General features: G+C 39.9%; 1 protein-coding gene across 5 annotated transcripts in view; it reads left to right on the forward strand.

Annotated features, from left to right (window-relative positions):
- sim1b (SIM bHLH transcription factor 1b) overlaps positions 1-12500 on the forward strand; it is a 27952-nt gene that overhangs the window by 8902 nt on the left and 6550 nt on the right. For 4 of the 5 annotated variants that reach the window (XM_067427203.1, XM_067427204.1, XM_067427205.1 and 1 more), the window contains exons 3-7: positions 763-852; positions 1372-1480; positions 7902-7987; positions 11672-11871; positions 12461-12500. The exon at positions 12461-12500 is cut by the window's right edge and continues 67 nt beyond it. In XM_067427203.1, the coding sequence (XP_067283304.1) occupies positions 763-852; positions 1372-1480; positions 7902-7987; positions 11672-11871; positions 12461-12500 (525 nt within the window). The remainder of the gene's footprint in view (positions 1-762; positions 853-1371; positions 1481-7901; positions 7988-11671; positions 11872-12460) is intronic. The other variant, XM_067427207.1, reaches the window with a different exon arrangement.

Below are 12500 nucleotides of genomic sequence, written 5' to 3' on the forward strand. Positions count from 1 at the left end.
CAATTGGGTTGTTTTAATCCAGCAGTTGAGTTGTTTTAACTCCACAATTGTTTTTTTTTAACCCAACGGTTGAGTTGTTTTAACCCCGCAATTGGGTTGTTTTAACCCAATGGTTGAGTTGTTTTAACCCCGCAATTGGGTTGTTTTAACCCAATGGTTGAGTTGTTTTAACCCCGCAATTGGGTTGTTTTAACCCAGCGGTTGAGTTGTTTTAACCCCGCAATTGGGTTGTTTTAGCCCAATGGTTGAGTTGTTTTAACCCCGCAATTGGGTTGTTTTAACCCAACGGTTGAGTTGTTTTAACCCCGCAATTGGGTTGGTTTAACCCAATGGTTGAGTTTTTTTAACCCCACAATTGGGTTGTTTTAACCCAACGGTTGAGTTGTTTTAACCCCGCAATTGGGTTGTTTTAACCCAGCGGTAGAGTTGTTTTAATCGCGCAATTGGGTTGTTTTAACCCAGCTATTGAGTTGTTTTAACCCCACAATTGGATTGTTTTAACCCAGCGGTTGAGTTATTTTAACCCCGCAATTGGGTTATTTTAACCCAGCGATTGAATTGTTTTAACCCCGCAATTGGGTTGTTTTAACCTAGCAGTTGAGATGTTTTGCCCCAGCGGTTGGGTTAAATGTTGCTTAAGACAACCCAATTGCTGGGTTAGTCCTTTTTCAACCCAACTTGGGTTGTTTTTAACGCAGCATTTTTTAGAGTGTGTGCTCTGCTTGTTTCTGTCATGACCTGTCTGATGTTCTTGATCTGCAGACGTTAGACGGCTTTATATTTGTAGTTGCTGCAGATGGAAAGATCATGTACATTTCTGAGACGGCGTCGGTTCATCTGGGACTCTCACAGGTGAAGAACACACTAACACCAGCCCGTACACGGTTCGTGTGTGTGTGTGTGTGTGTGTGTGTGTGTGTGTGTGTGTGTGTGTGTGTGTGTGTGTGTGTGTGTGTGTGTGGGCATGTTTTTGTGACATATGAGGACCCAAATGTGTATAATGCCATGGGTATGACACAGGTATTACAGGAGAGGGTGAAATATGAGGACATTACCCATGGCCCCACTTTACAAAAGGCTTATAAATCACACAGGAGGAGTTTTTATGAGAAAGTAAAAATGCAGAATGTTTCCTGTGATGGGTAGGTTTAGGGGCAGTGTGTGTGTGTGTGTGTGTGTGTGTGTGTGTGTGTGTGTGTGTGTGTGTGTGATGGGTAGGTTTAGGGGCAGTGTAAGGGGATAGAAAATACGGTTTGTACAGTATAAAAACCATTATGCCTATGGAATGTCCCCATATGTCACAAAAACAAACGTGAGTGTGTGTGTGTGGACCGTGTGCTCCAGTAGAATTACAGACGTCCTTTCACACAGGTAGAGCTGACCGGAAATAGCATTTATGAATATGTTCATCCGGCCGACCACGACGAGATGGCCGCAGTTCTGACGCCACAGCCGGCGTATCACTCACACTTCATCCAAGGTAAGACATTAGAGACAAATTTACACACACATACACACACACACTCCCAAACATATACACACACACACACACACACACACACACATTTGTTTTTGTGAAATGTGGGGACATTCCATAGGCATAATGGTTTAAAAACAATGTATTTTCGATCCCCTTACACTTCCCCTAAACCTACCCATCACACACACACACACACACACACACACACACACACACACACACACACACACACACACACACACACACACACACACACACACACACTGCCCCTAAACCTACCCATCACACACACACACACACACACACACACACACACACACACACACACACACACACACACACACACACACACACACACACACACACACACACTGCCCCTAAACCTACCCATCACACACACACACACACACACACACACACACACACTGCCCCTAAACCTACCCATCACACACACACACACACACACACACACACCGCACAAAGCTCTCTTATGAGGATCCTCCACAAAACGGGTGTTTTGGCATAATTCTGTGTGTTACTGTTTGTTCAAGTGTGAGAGAGAACTCAATTATGAATCTTCCTGAGCATTGTGTGTGTGTGTGTGTGTGTGTGTGTGTGTGTGTGTGTGTGTGTGTGTGTGTGTGTGTGTGTGTGTGTGTGTGTGTGTGTGTGTGTGTGTGTATGTTTTTGTGAAATATCAGGACACAAGTGTGTATAATGCCATGGGTATGACACAGGTATTACAGGAGAGGGTGAAATATGAGGACATTACCCATGGCCCCACTTTACAAAAGGCTTATAAATCACACAGGAGGAGTTTTTATGAGAAAGTAAAAATGCAGAATGTTTCCTGCGTTTTTTGTTATATATATACATATATTTTATTTGAAAATAAAATTCAAAACTACGACAGTAAACATTTTGACAATAATAATTTTGACATGTCAGTTATGACATAAAAATTATGAAAATGACATACTAAGTCATTATTATGATACTAAGTCAATTATGAGAAAAAAAATGATGTCAGTCAAAATTATTTTCAGATAAAAAAATGTAAATCATAAGAATAAAATTCAAAACTATCACAAAACGTTGACATTTTGACAGTAATCAGTTATGACATAACATGTCTAAATTACGAGACTGGCATACAAAATAATAATTATGAGATGAAAAAAGCATAATTATGAGATACAAAGTAAAAAACAGAGGATGACAGAAAAAACGGATGCTGCGTTATTTTCATTCAATATTTTTATTGTGTTAAAGTAAACGAATGAATCTGCTAATTTTGACAGCACAACACTGTTCCTCAGTCAAACGCTCCGAACTAACATATGAGCGTATCAAACAAACCATCCACAGAGACTGAACACACACCTGTCATTATAACAGCTTCTGTTTGCGTTTGACACGACACACACATCCAGTGTAGAAAATGTCAGCCGTAAAGAGACGGAATGCTGTTGGGCGGGGCCTATGCTGCAAGTGGGCGGGGCCAATGGTCCGAAGATGCATAACGATTCGTCAGTGTCTTGCTTTGGAGGCGGGGACAATATCAAAACGAACACTGCAAAAAATGCTCTTCTTATTTAGTATTTTTTTCTTGTTTCTAGTCTAAATATCTAAATATTCTTAAATCAAGATGCATTTACTAGATCAGTAAAACGACATAGATATTTTTTTCTTTTTTCTGGGGAAAAATATCAAAATGAAGAGAGTTTTTGCCTAAAACAAGCAAAATGATTTGCCAATGGGGTGAGAAAAATAATCTCATTTCTGTTTTTGGGACAAGATGGAAGTCCACATAACCAGTGAGAGTTCCTCAAGGATCAGTTTTAGCTCCCTTTCTTTTATCTCTCTCTATATGCTCCCTCTTGGCTCTATTTTCAGAAAGTATGGGCAATCGTTACATTGCTATGCGGATGATACACAAGTTTATCTGCCTTTAAAGCGGAATGCACTGGATGGACTGAATGCACGATTGCTTTGTTTAAACAGCACTAGGTAACTTTTCAACCTTCATAATATATTTTTTAAGACTCTTGTGATGATATATCGACTTACAATAGGTTGAATGACACGTCTGCCATAGCCTGATGGGGTCTGTATCGTTTTTAATCGTACTTTTAAACTTCGGGTTTCGGGTAGTAACCCGAGAACAAAAAGAACTACAAAATTCGACTGCTTTACGGCATATACGTCACTTCCACCAACACACACACTTCCTTACATTCGGACGTGCGAGCCCAACTTTGTTCGTCGGATAATATAGTCATGTCCGAAGCAGCACAGACAAATAAGAAAGAAAAGGTTTTGTTGGAGGAAAGCAATAAGAGGAAACGAAAAAGTGCTGTGATTAAAGGCAGGACGAGGATCAACATGTGACCAGCGTTTGCTCGTCGGCGTGAGCTGAAGGAGGCGTGCCCGACCGATGCTGTCCTGCTTGTTACGGTGATTACCGACCACTCAAACATTGAACTGAAGGATCATATAGATTCTGGAAAACGCTAACCAATAGACTACTATAATGACGCTGGCTTGTAAACGTGAGCATCGCGATTATTTGGCGTTTGAAAAAAATAAAACCCATGAAACTATATTCATATGACATGCTGAAGCATAAGCCACTGACTGTACCTGGGATGAAGACGTTTCACACGCGCCGCCAGAAGAACAGCTGCATGTGAACTCCTCCTGCAGTGTTCAGGGGAACTGTTAGCGCTGCACCGACCCGCGGGACGCTTTTATGAAGTTATTTGGCCCGCCCCGCACCACTGGATATATTTTTACAACCCGCCGCGGACCCGCGACCATTAGACATACGGGGTCCGCGGGTTATGAGACGACCCGCGCATCACTAGCTCAGGGCTATCAGGGCTGTCATGTCAACAAATGCACGCGCGATGGCGTCCCCTGATGAAGGATGACAGAGCTTACGACAGTAGTTGAGGACATTATAACTGTAGGGGGACCCCGAGAGCAAAAGTTACCCAGTGCTGCTTTAAGTGATGGTTGTCTCTAAAGTTTTTAAATTTCAATGAGAGCAAAACAGAACTGACTGTTTTTAAACCCTGTGTTTCTGTGACGTCTACAAATCCACATTTGGGTGTGTTATCACCATATGTTAAGCAACATGCAGCTGGTTCAGCCAGATTTTAGACCAGGACTCGTAAGCGGGATCATATCACTCCAGTTTTACAGGCTTTACATTGGCTGCCTGTACGCTATAGAGTTGATTTTAAAATTGTATTAATCGTGTTTAAGTCACTACATGGTATGGCCCCTTCGTATATATCTGAACTTTTAATTGAACGCAGTGAAACAAGATCTCTCCGGTCATCAAACCAGAGACTATTGTTTACACCAATGACGAGGCTGAAGTCCAGGGGCGATCGACCGTTTTCGACTTTGGAACGAGTTGCCTCTTCTATTCGATTAGCTCCCTCTGTGATCACTTTTAAGTCAAGATTAAAAACCTATCTGTTTGATAAAGCTTTTATTTCTGGTTGAAGCACTGTGTTTTACCATGATTTTATTTGTAGTTTTTATTTCTTTTAAAGGTCTCGTTCTTCGCGAGTCCATCTTTCAAACTTTAGTTAGTGTGTAATGTTGCTGTTAGAGCATAAATAATACCTGTAAAATTATAAAGCCCAAAGTTCAATGCCAAGCGAGATATTTTATTAAACAGAAGTTCCCTTTCAAAGCCGACAGCGAGCGGCCGGTTTGGACTACACCGCTGCACTTCCTGCTGTGATGACGTCACTAGAACGGTTTGTTGACTCCGCCCACAATCACATGCAAAATAGGGGGCGTGGTCTCGTTGCTCTCCCGCGTGGAGAAGAGCGCATTCAGCGCTTGCATCGCCCCGTTATGGTAAGAGGCGGGACCTTTCCGGGCAACGTGCGCTAAGCTACTGTCCAATCACAGCACGGGAAGCACTGGCCCAATCAGAACTCGTTATGTGTTTCTGAAGGAGGGACTTCACAGAACAAGGAAATCATCAGGCCGTGTTTAGGACAGAGGAAACAGCGCTGTACAGATAAGACAACTGTGTGAGAAATACTGTGTTTTTACACGCGAAACATGAACTCATGTTATATTGCACACTGTAAACATAATCAAAGCTTCGAAAACACGCGAAGAACGGGACCTTTAAATTATTATAAATGGTTGTTGTACTTTTTTATTTTTAAATTTGTATTTTTACTTTTATCTTTACTGTGGCAGTGTTGTGTTTTATGTAAAGCACATTGGTCAACCATTGGTTGTGGAAATGGTGCTATATAAATAAAATTGACATTGACAAGATTTCAATCAGAAATCAGATTATTTTTCTCACCCCATTGGCAGATCATTTTGCCTTTTTTAAACAAAAACACATTTTGATTTCATTTTCAACAAACTAAGAAAAAATATCTTATGTCGTTTTACATAATGCATCTTGATTTTTTAGATATTTATACTAGTAACAAGACCAAACGGCTGAGTAAGAAGAGCATTTTTTGCAGTGTCGATGAAATAAACGCTTTGCTTATAATGAGGACGATGTGTTAATGTTACAAAAACCTCTCATACAGTATTGTTCAAAATAATAGCAGTACAATGTGACTAACCAGAATAATCAAGGTTTTTAGTATATTTTTTTATCGCTACGTGGCAAACAAGTTACCAGTAGGTTCAGTAGATTCTCAGAAAACAAATGAGACCCAGCATTCATGATATGCACGCTCTTAAGGCTGTGCAATTGGGCAATTAGTTGAATTAGTTGAAAGGGGTGTGTTCAAAAAAATAGCAGTGTGGCATTCAATCACTGAGGTCATCAATTTTGTGAAGAAACAGGTGTGAATCAGGTGGCCCCTATTTAAGGATGAAGCCAACACTTGTTGAACATGCATTTGAAAGCTGAGGAAAATGGGTCGTTCAAGACATTGTTCAGAAGAACAGCGTACTTTGATTAAAAAGTTGATTAGAGAGGGGAAAACATATAAAGAGGTGCAAAAAATGATAGGCTGTTCAGCTAAAATGATCTCCAATGCCTTAAAATGGAGAACAAAACCAGAGAGACGTGGAAGAAAACGGAAGACAACCATCAAAATGGATAGAAGAATAACCAGAATGGCAAAGGCTCAGCCAATGATCACCTCCAGGATGATCAAAGACAGTCTGGAGTTACCTGTAAGTACTGTGACAGTTAGAAGACGTCTGTGTGAAGCTAATCTATTTTCAAGAATCCCCCGCAAAGTCCCTCTGTTAAAAAAAAGGCATGTGCAGAAGAGGTTACAATTTGCCAAAGAACACATCAACTGGCCTAAAGAGAAATGGAGGAACATTTTGTGGACTGATGAGAGTAAAATTGTTCTTTTTGGGTCCAAGGGCCACAGGCAGTTTGTGAGACGACCCCCAAACTCTGAATTCAAGCCACAGTACACAGTGAAGACAGTGAAGCATGGAGGTGCAAGCATCATGATATGGGCATGTTTCTCCTACTATGGTGTTGGGCCTATTTATCGCATACCAGGGATCATGGATCAGTTTGCATATGTTAAAATACTTGAAGAGGTCATGTTGCCCTATGCTGAAGAGGACATGCCCTTGAAACGGTTATTTCAACAAGACAATGACCCAAAACACACTAGTAAACGGGCAAAGTCTTGGTTCCAAACCAACAAAATTAATGTTATGGAGTGGCCAGCCCAATCTCCAGACCTTAATCCAATTGAGAACTTGTGGGGTGATATCAAAAATGCTGTTTCTGAAGCAAAACCAAGAAATGTGAATGAATTGTGGAATGTTGTTAAAGAATCATGGAGTGGAATAACAGCTGAGAGGTGCCACAAGTTGGTTGACTCCATGCCACACAGATGTCAAGCAGTTTTAAAAAACTGTGGTCATTCAACTAAATATTAGTTTAGTGATTCACAGGATTGCTAAATCCCAGAAAAAAAAAAAAAATGTTTGTACAAAATAGTTTTGAGTTTGTACAGTCAAAGGTAGACACTGCTATTTTTTTGAACACACCCCTTTCAACTAATTGCCCAATTGCACAGCCTTAAGAGCGTGCATATCATGAATGCTGGGTCTTGTTTGTTTTCTGAGAATCTACTGAACCTACTGGTAACTTGTTTGCCACGTAGCAATAAAAAATATACTAAAAACCTTGATTATTCTGGTTAGAATAACATGATATGATATGATATGCACGCTCACATTGTACTGCTATTATTTTGAACAATACTGTATGTCAAAAAGATCAAGGCAAATTTAATTTCTCATGTCCCGACACCTTTATCAATGTGATGTTATTTAAAGGTCGTTTTATCAGTGAAAGTTGTGGGAACGTTCCTTGAACCCTGAACTAATCTGTTTTACTGTATGTATACGCCGCTCAATGATTGATGAATTGTTCTCATTTTAGAGTATGAAGTGGAGCGATCGTTCTTCTTGAGAATGAAATGTGTTTTGGCCAAACGTAACGCTGGGCTCACGAGTGGAGGATATAAGGTACACACCAGTGTTCTTTCAGTTCTTCATTAAAGGGTTATTCATCCAAAAGTGTAAACTCTGTCATGAATTGTGTTCTGTGGCCGACCGGGCTTTCCTTCCCTTGCTCCAAAATGAGATGAGATGAGATCAGACATGTTAGGAATCTGTTTAAATCTTTTCTTAAAGGGAATTTAATTTATTTTATTTTCATCTAATATTCACTTAAAGGGGCGGTGTCATGCGATGTGACTTGTGTAACTTTAGTTAGTGTGTAATGTCGCTGCTTGAGCATAAACAGTCTCTGCAAAGTTACAGCGCTGAAAGTTCACTGCAAACGGAGATATTGGGCCTCATTCATGAAACACGAGCAGAACGAATGTGTCGTTCGTAAAGCCGCTGACGTAAATTTATCATATATTGATATGTTTATTTGTCAGTTTATTGCCTACAAAAATGGCCGGTTTGGACTACAACGAGCTTCTTCCTGGGTCGGTGACATCATAAACCCTCGCTAGTCTCCACAGATGTGACTTCTGCCCGTAATGGGAAGGGGCGTGGCCTTAACCTGTGCTTCAGCCAATCAAAATACAGGAAACTACATTTGGCCATCTGACCAATCTAAGACCATTGGGTTTTTCAGAGGGAGGGGCTTCATAGAAGCAGGAAGCAGACGAGCCGTTCAAAGCACCGACAGCGGTGTGGAATAAAGGGAGGATAGAAGAAAAATACAGCGGTTAAAAAAGAAGAAGAAGTGTTAAGACATGATATACTGCGGCCCATAAACACAACCAAGCCTAGAAAAAAAACCATGGAACCACCGCTTTAAAAACACTTTTTTAGACTTGCTTATATGTGATTTTATAGTTTTTTGTATATTGTATTTTTTGTCATCTAGTTTGTTTGTAGTATGTTTAGTATTTTGTTTTTTATCTTTAAAAAAAAGCCTAAATCTTTCTAAAAAAAAAAGTGTCCTTTTTTGTAAAGTGCTTTGAGAAGTTGCATTTAAAGGCACTATATAAAATAAAGTTTATTATTATTATTATTATTATTATTATTAATTCCTCACCCTAATGTGGTTGGCCAGCCGTCAGACCTCCGCTCATCTTCACACACAGATGAAGATATTAGTGTTGAAATCCGATGGCTCAGAAAGGCCTTCATTGACACCAATGTCATTGTGATTCGATTCATGATTCGTGATTTGAAGTCACGTGATTGATCCGAATCATGAATCGATTTAATTAATTATAACGGTTCAAATCTTTTTTTATAGCAAAATGGAAGAAGATGGATGTCAAAATCATAGATATCCATAATAAAGGCTAGATGTCTCGTGCGCGCTGTTGGCCAATGGAGGTCGCTGTCCGCAACTGGCGGCCATCTTGTCACAGGCAGCTCGCTCACTCGTAACAGTGTGTTTTCATGGTGCATGGACTTTTAAATAGCCATAACTTGCTCAATTTTCAACCGATTTTCAAACTGTTTCGTTTGTTATAAAGTCAGAGATGTAGTTATGACACTACATACTTATGAATAATTATAACCATGGACTTCAATATGAAAGTAACATTGAACAGAACAGACAGGAGCAATAAAAACAGGTATTTATGTTAAATCAATATATAGGCTACTAAAACTGTGTACCGAATGGCAACATGAGAAATTATATATATTTATACACATATACAGCTCTGAATTTTTTTTCCAGAGCTAGCTATAGCTAATATATATATATATACATACATACACTTTCATAATAAGAATATCACTATTATAATATCACTAATAATTCAAGGCACTAGTTATCGCCTACAAAACAACCTCTGGCTCGGCACCAATATACCTAAATTCACTTGCTCAGACTTACACACCCTCCAGAAGCTTGCGTTCTGCGAGCGAGCGGCGCCTCGTGGTTCCATCCCAAAGAGGCATGAAATCGCTCTCACGGACATTTTCCTGGACCGTTCCTACCTGGTGGAATGACCTGCCGATCTCAATTCGTGCTGCCGAGTCTGTAGCCATTCTTAAAAAACATCTTAAGACACATCTTTTCCATTTGCACCTGACCAATACAGAATAGCACTTACTGATCACCACAGCAACGACCAAAAGCGCACACTCCTGGATCATATCTACGTCTCTCATCCGGATTTGCGCCTTCAGGCGGGTATGTTACATAGTAATCTTAACTATCAGAATCCAGTGTTCTGTATTTTGCGTACGTGAGTTTTTGTTGTCGATGGCTATTGCTGCGCGTTTAGCTAGAATACAAAACCAACCCATTGGGCCACTGAATCTGCATTAACGACAACAGCTGGGGCAACAGCCTTAGTCCTAATGGGTTGTAGCTATCTTAGCTATCAAAATCCAGTGTTCGGCACTGTGCGGACGTGAGTTTTTGTTGTAGATGTCTGTCTTTTAAAAAAAAAAAAAAAAAATAAAAAAAAATAAAATAAAAAAAAATTGTGTATTGTGCTAATTAATTGAGATTTCCTACAGCTCTTACAGGTTTTTGGCCTTGTCTGTTCCGTTGCTTCTATTACTCTCCCCTTTTTTGTAAGTCGCTTTGGATAAAAGCGTCTGCTAAATGATTAAATGTAAATGTAATAATAAAATAATTTGTATTTTTAAAAAAAATTAACAATTTTTTTTTATTTTAACTAGACAAAAGATTGGTTGTCATAAAATCGTTATTGATTTCAATAAACCTATATAATTGAACAGCTCGATTGTGGTCTCAGCCCCCTTGATAACGTGCACGTAAGTTATAGCCGTGATACACAAGCTGCACGATTAAGTCGTTTATCGAAATGAAAAGCTGCAATTTCAACGTGTTAAAGCATCCAGATTTGTAGCCATGTTAATAACGTTTGTAAGAAACCAAACCATTTGTAAATCCGTCAAGATTTCAGCGAGATCAGAGTATTTATGTTCATACAGATCACTCATCTTACATCAGGTCCCACAGAGCCCGACAGAAAGCTTGCCTGTGACAAGATGGCCGCCGCTGATGACGATGGTGACTCCACCGTAAGACATCTGGCCTTTATTATGGATATCTATGGTCAAAATGCTCATTTAGTGGAGTATTCACATAAACAAAGTTGATTCTGTCTTCAGTGAAGGTGAACAGTGTGAGAATATCAGATGTGTATCAGTGTATTGGATCCGTGCATTCGGCCTTAAAGTGACAGCAGCTTTGTAACTTTTCTACAAGTATTTAAATGAGTTTAAGTTAGTCGTAATGAACCGTTATGAATCAGTGAAACGATTCATGATTCGGATCGCCAAAGTCACGTGATTGATCCGAATCATGAATTGATTCACTGACTCATAACGGTTCGAAGCTTTGTTCTGAAATCGGCCCATCACTATATAAGTCGTTATTTAGTGTTTTTTGCGCACTAACTCTATTCTGGCCTCTTCATCAATGATTGTAGAGCCGCTGTAGTGAGATGGGCTTTGTAACGACGTCTTTAGTGCCTTTATGGGTCTTGAGAGAGGAAATGACATTGGTGTCAATGAAGGCCTTTCTGAGCCATCGGATTTCAACACTAATATCTTCATCTGTGTGTGACGTTCATGGGTGTCCAGCGAATTTATTTTAGGGGGGAAATTTTGAAAATAACGTGATTTTTTAGTTAGACGCTTGCATTATGTAATGGACACTAACAGAGCTGTCGGCTGACCTTTGACCCTCAGGTGATCCACTGCAGCGGCTATCTGAAGATTCGCCCGTTCGGATTGGATGCGGCTCTTTTCGACGGATGTTACCAAAACGTGGGTTTGGTTGCGGTGGGACACACTTTACCGCCCAGCGCCGTCACCGAAATCAAACTCCACAGCAACATGTTCATGTTTCGGGCCAGTCTGGACATGAAGCTCATCTTCCTGGACTCTAGGTGTGATCTGTAATAGATAACTGATGTTTAATACACAGGGCTGCACGATTATGACACAAATCATAATTGTCGATTATTCCCCTGAAATTGTAATCGCGATTATAAATTACGATTATCACAATTTACATTGAATGAAGTTGTGAATGGCTTCACTGCAAAAAATGCTGTTCTTACTTAGCATTTTGTCTTGTTTCTAGTCCAAATATCTAACAATTCTTAAAACAAGAAGTATTTACTAGACAAGCGAAAGTAATTGTCTTGTTTTGGGGAAAATATCTCAAAATGAAGAGAGTTTTTGCCTAAAATAAGATAAATAATCTGCCAATGGGGTGAGAAAAATAATCTTGTTTTCTGTTTGAATTAAGATTATTTTCTCACCCCATTGGCAGATTATTGATCTTATTTTAAGGTCTATGAGATGAAGACGACAGGACGCCGGTGCGAGTGTAAAGTTCTTTAGTGCGCTCGCATAACCTCAATGTGAAAGCAAACCAAAACTAATCAAAGATATGAGATAGTCAAAAGAGCCTGACGAAAATGAATTTTTTAGTGGTCGTTGCTGACTGTTGTGTTGTTTTGTGGCTGTAAGGGTCTCGGAGCTGACAGGATATGAGCCACAGGACCTGATT

This window comes from Pseudorasbora parva, chromosome 20, assembly GCF_024679245.1.
Source record: "Pseudorasbora parva isolate DD20220531a chromosome 20, ASM2467924v1, whole genome shotgun sequence".
Lineage (NCBI taxonomy): Eukaryota > Metazoa > Chordata > Actinopteri > Cypriniformes > Gobionidae > Pseudorasbora > Pseudorasbora parva.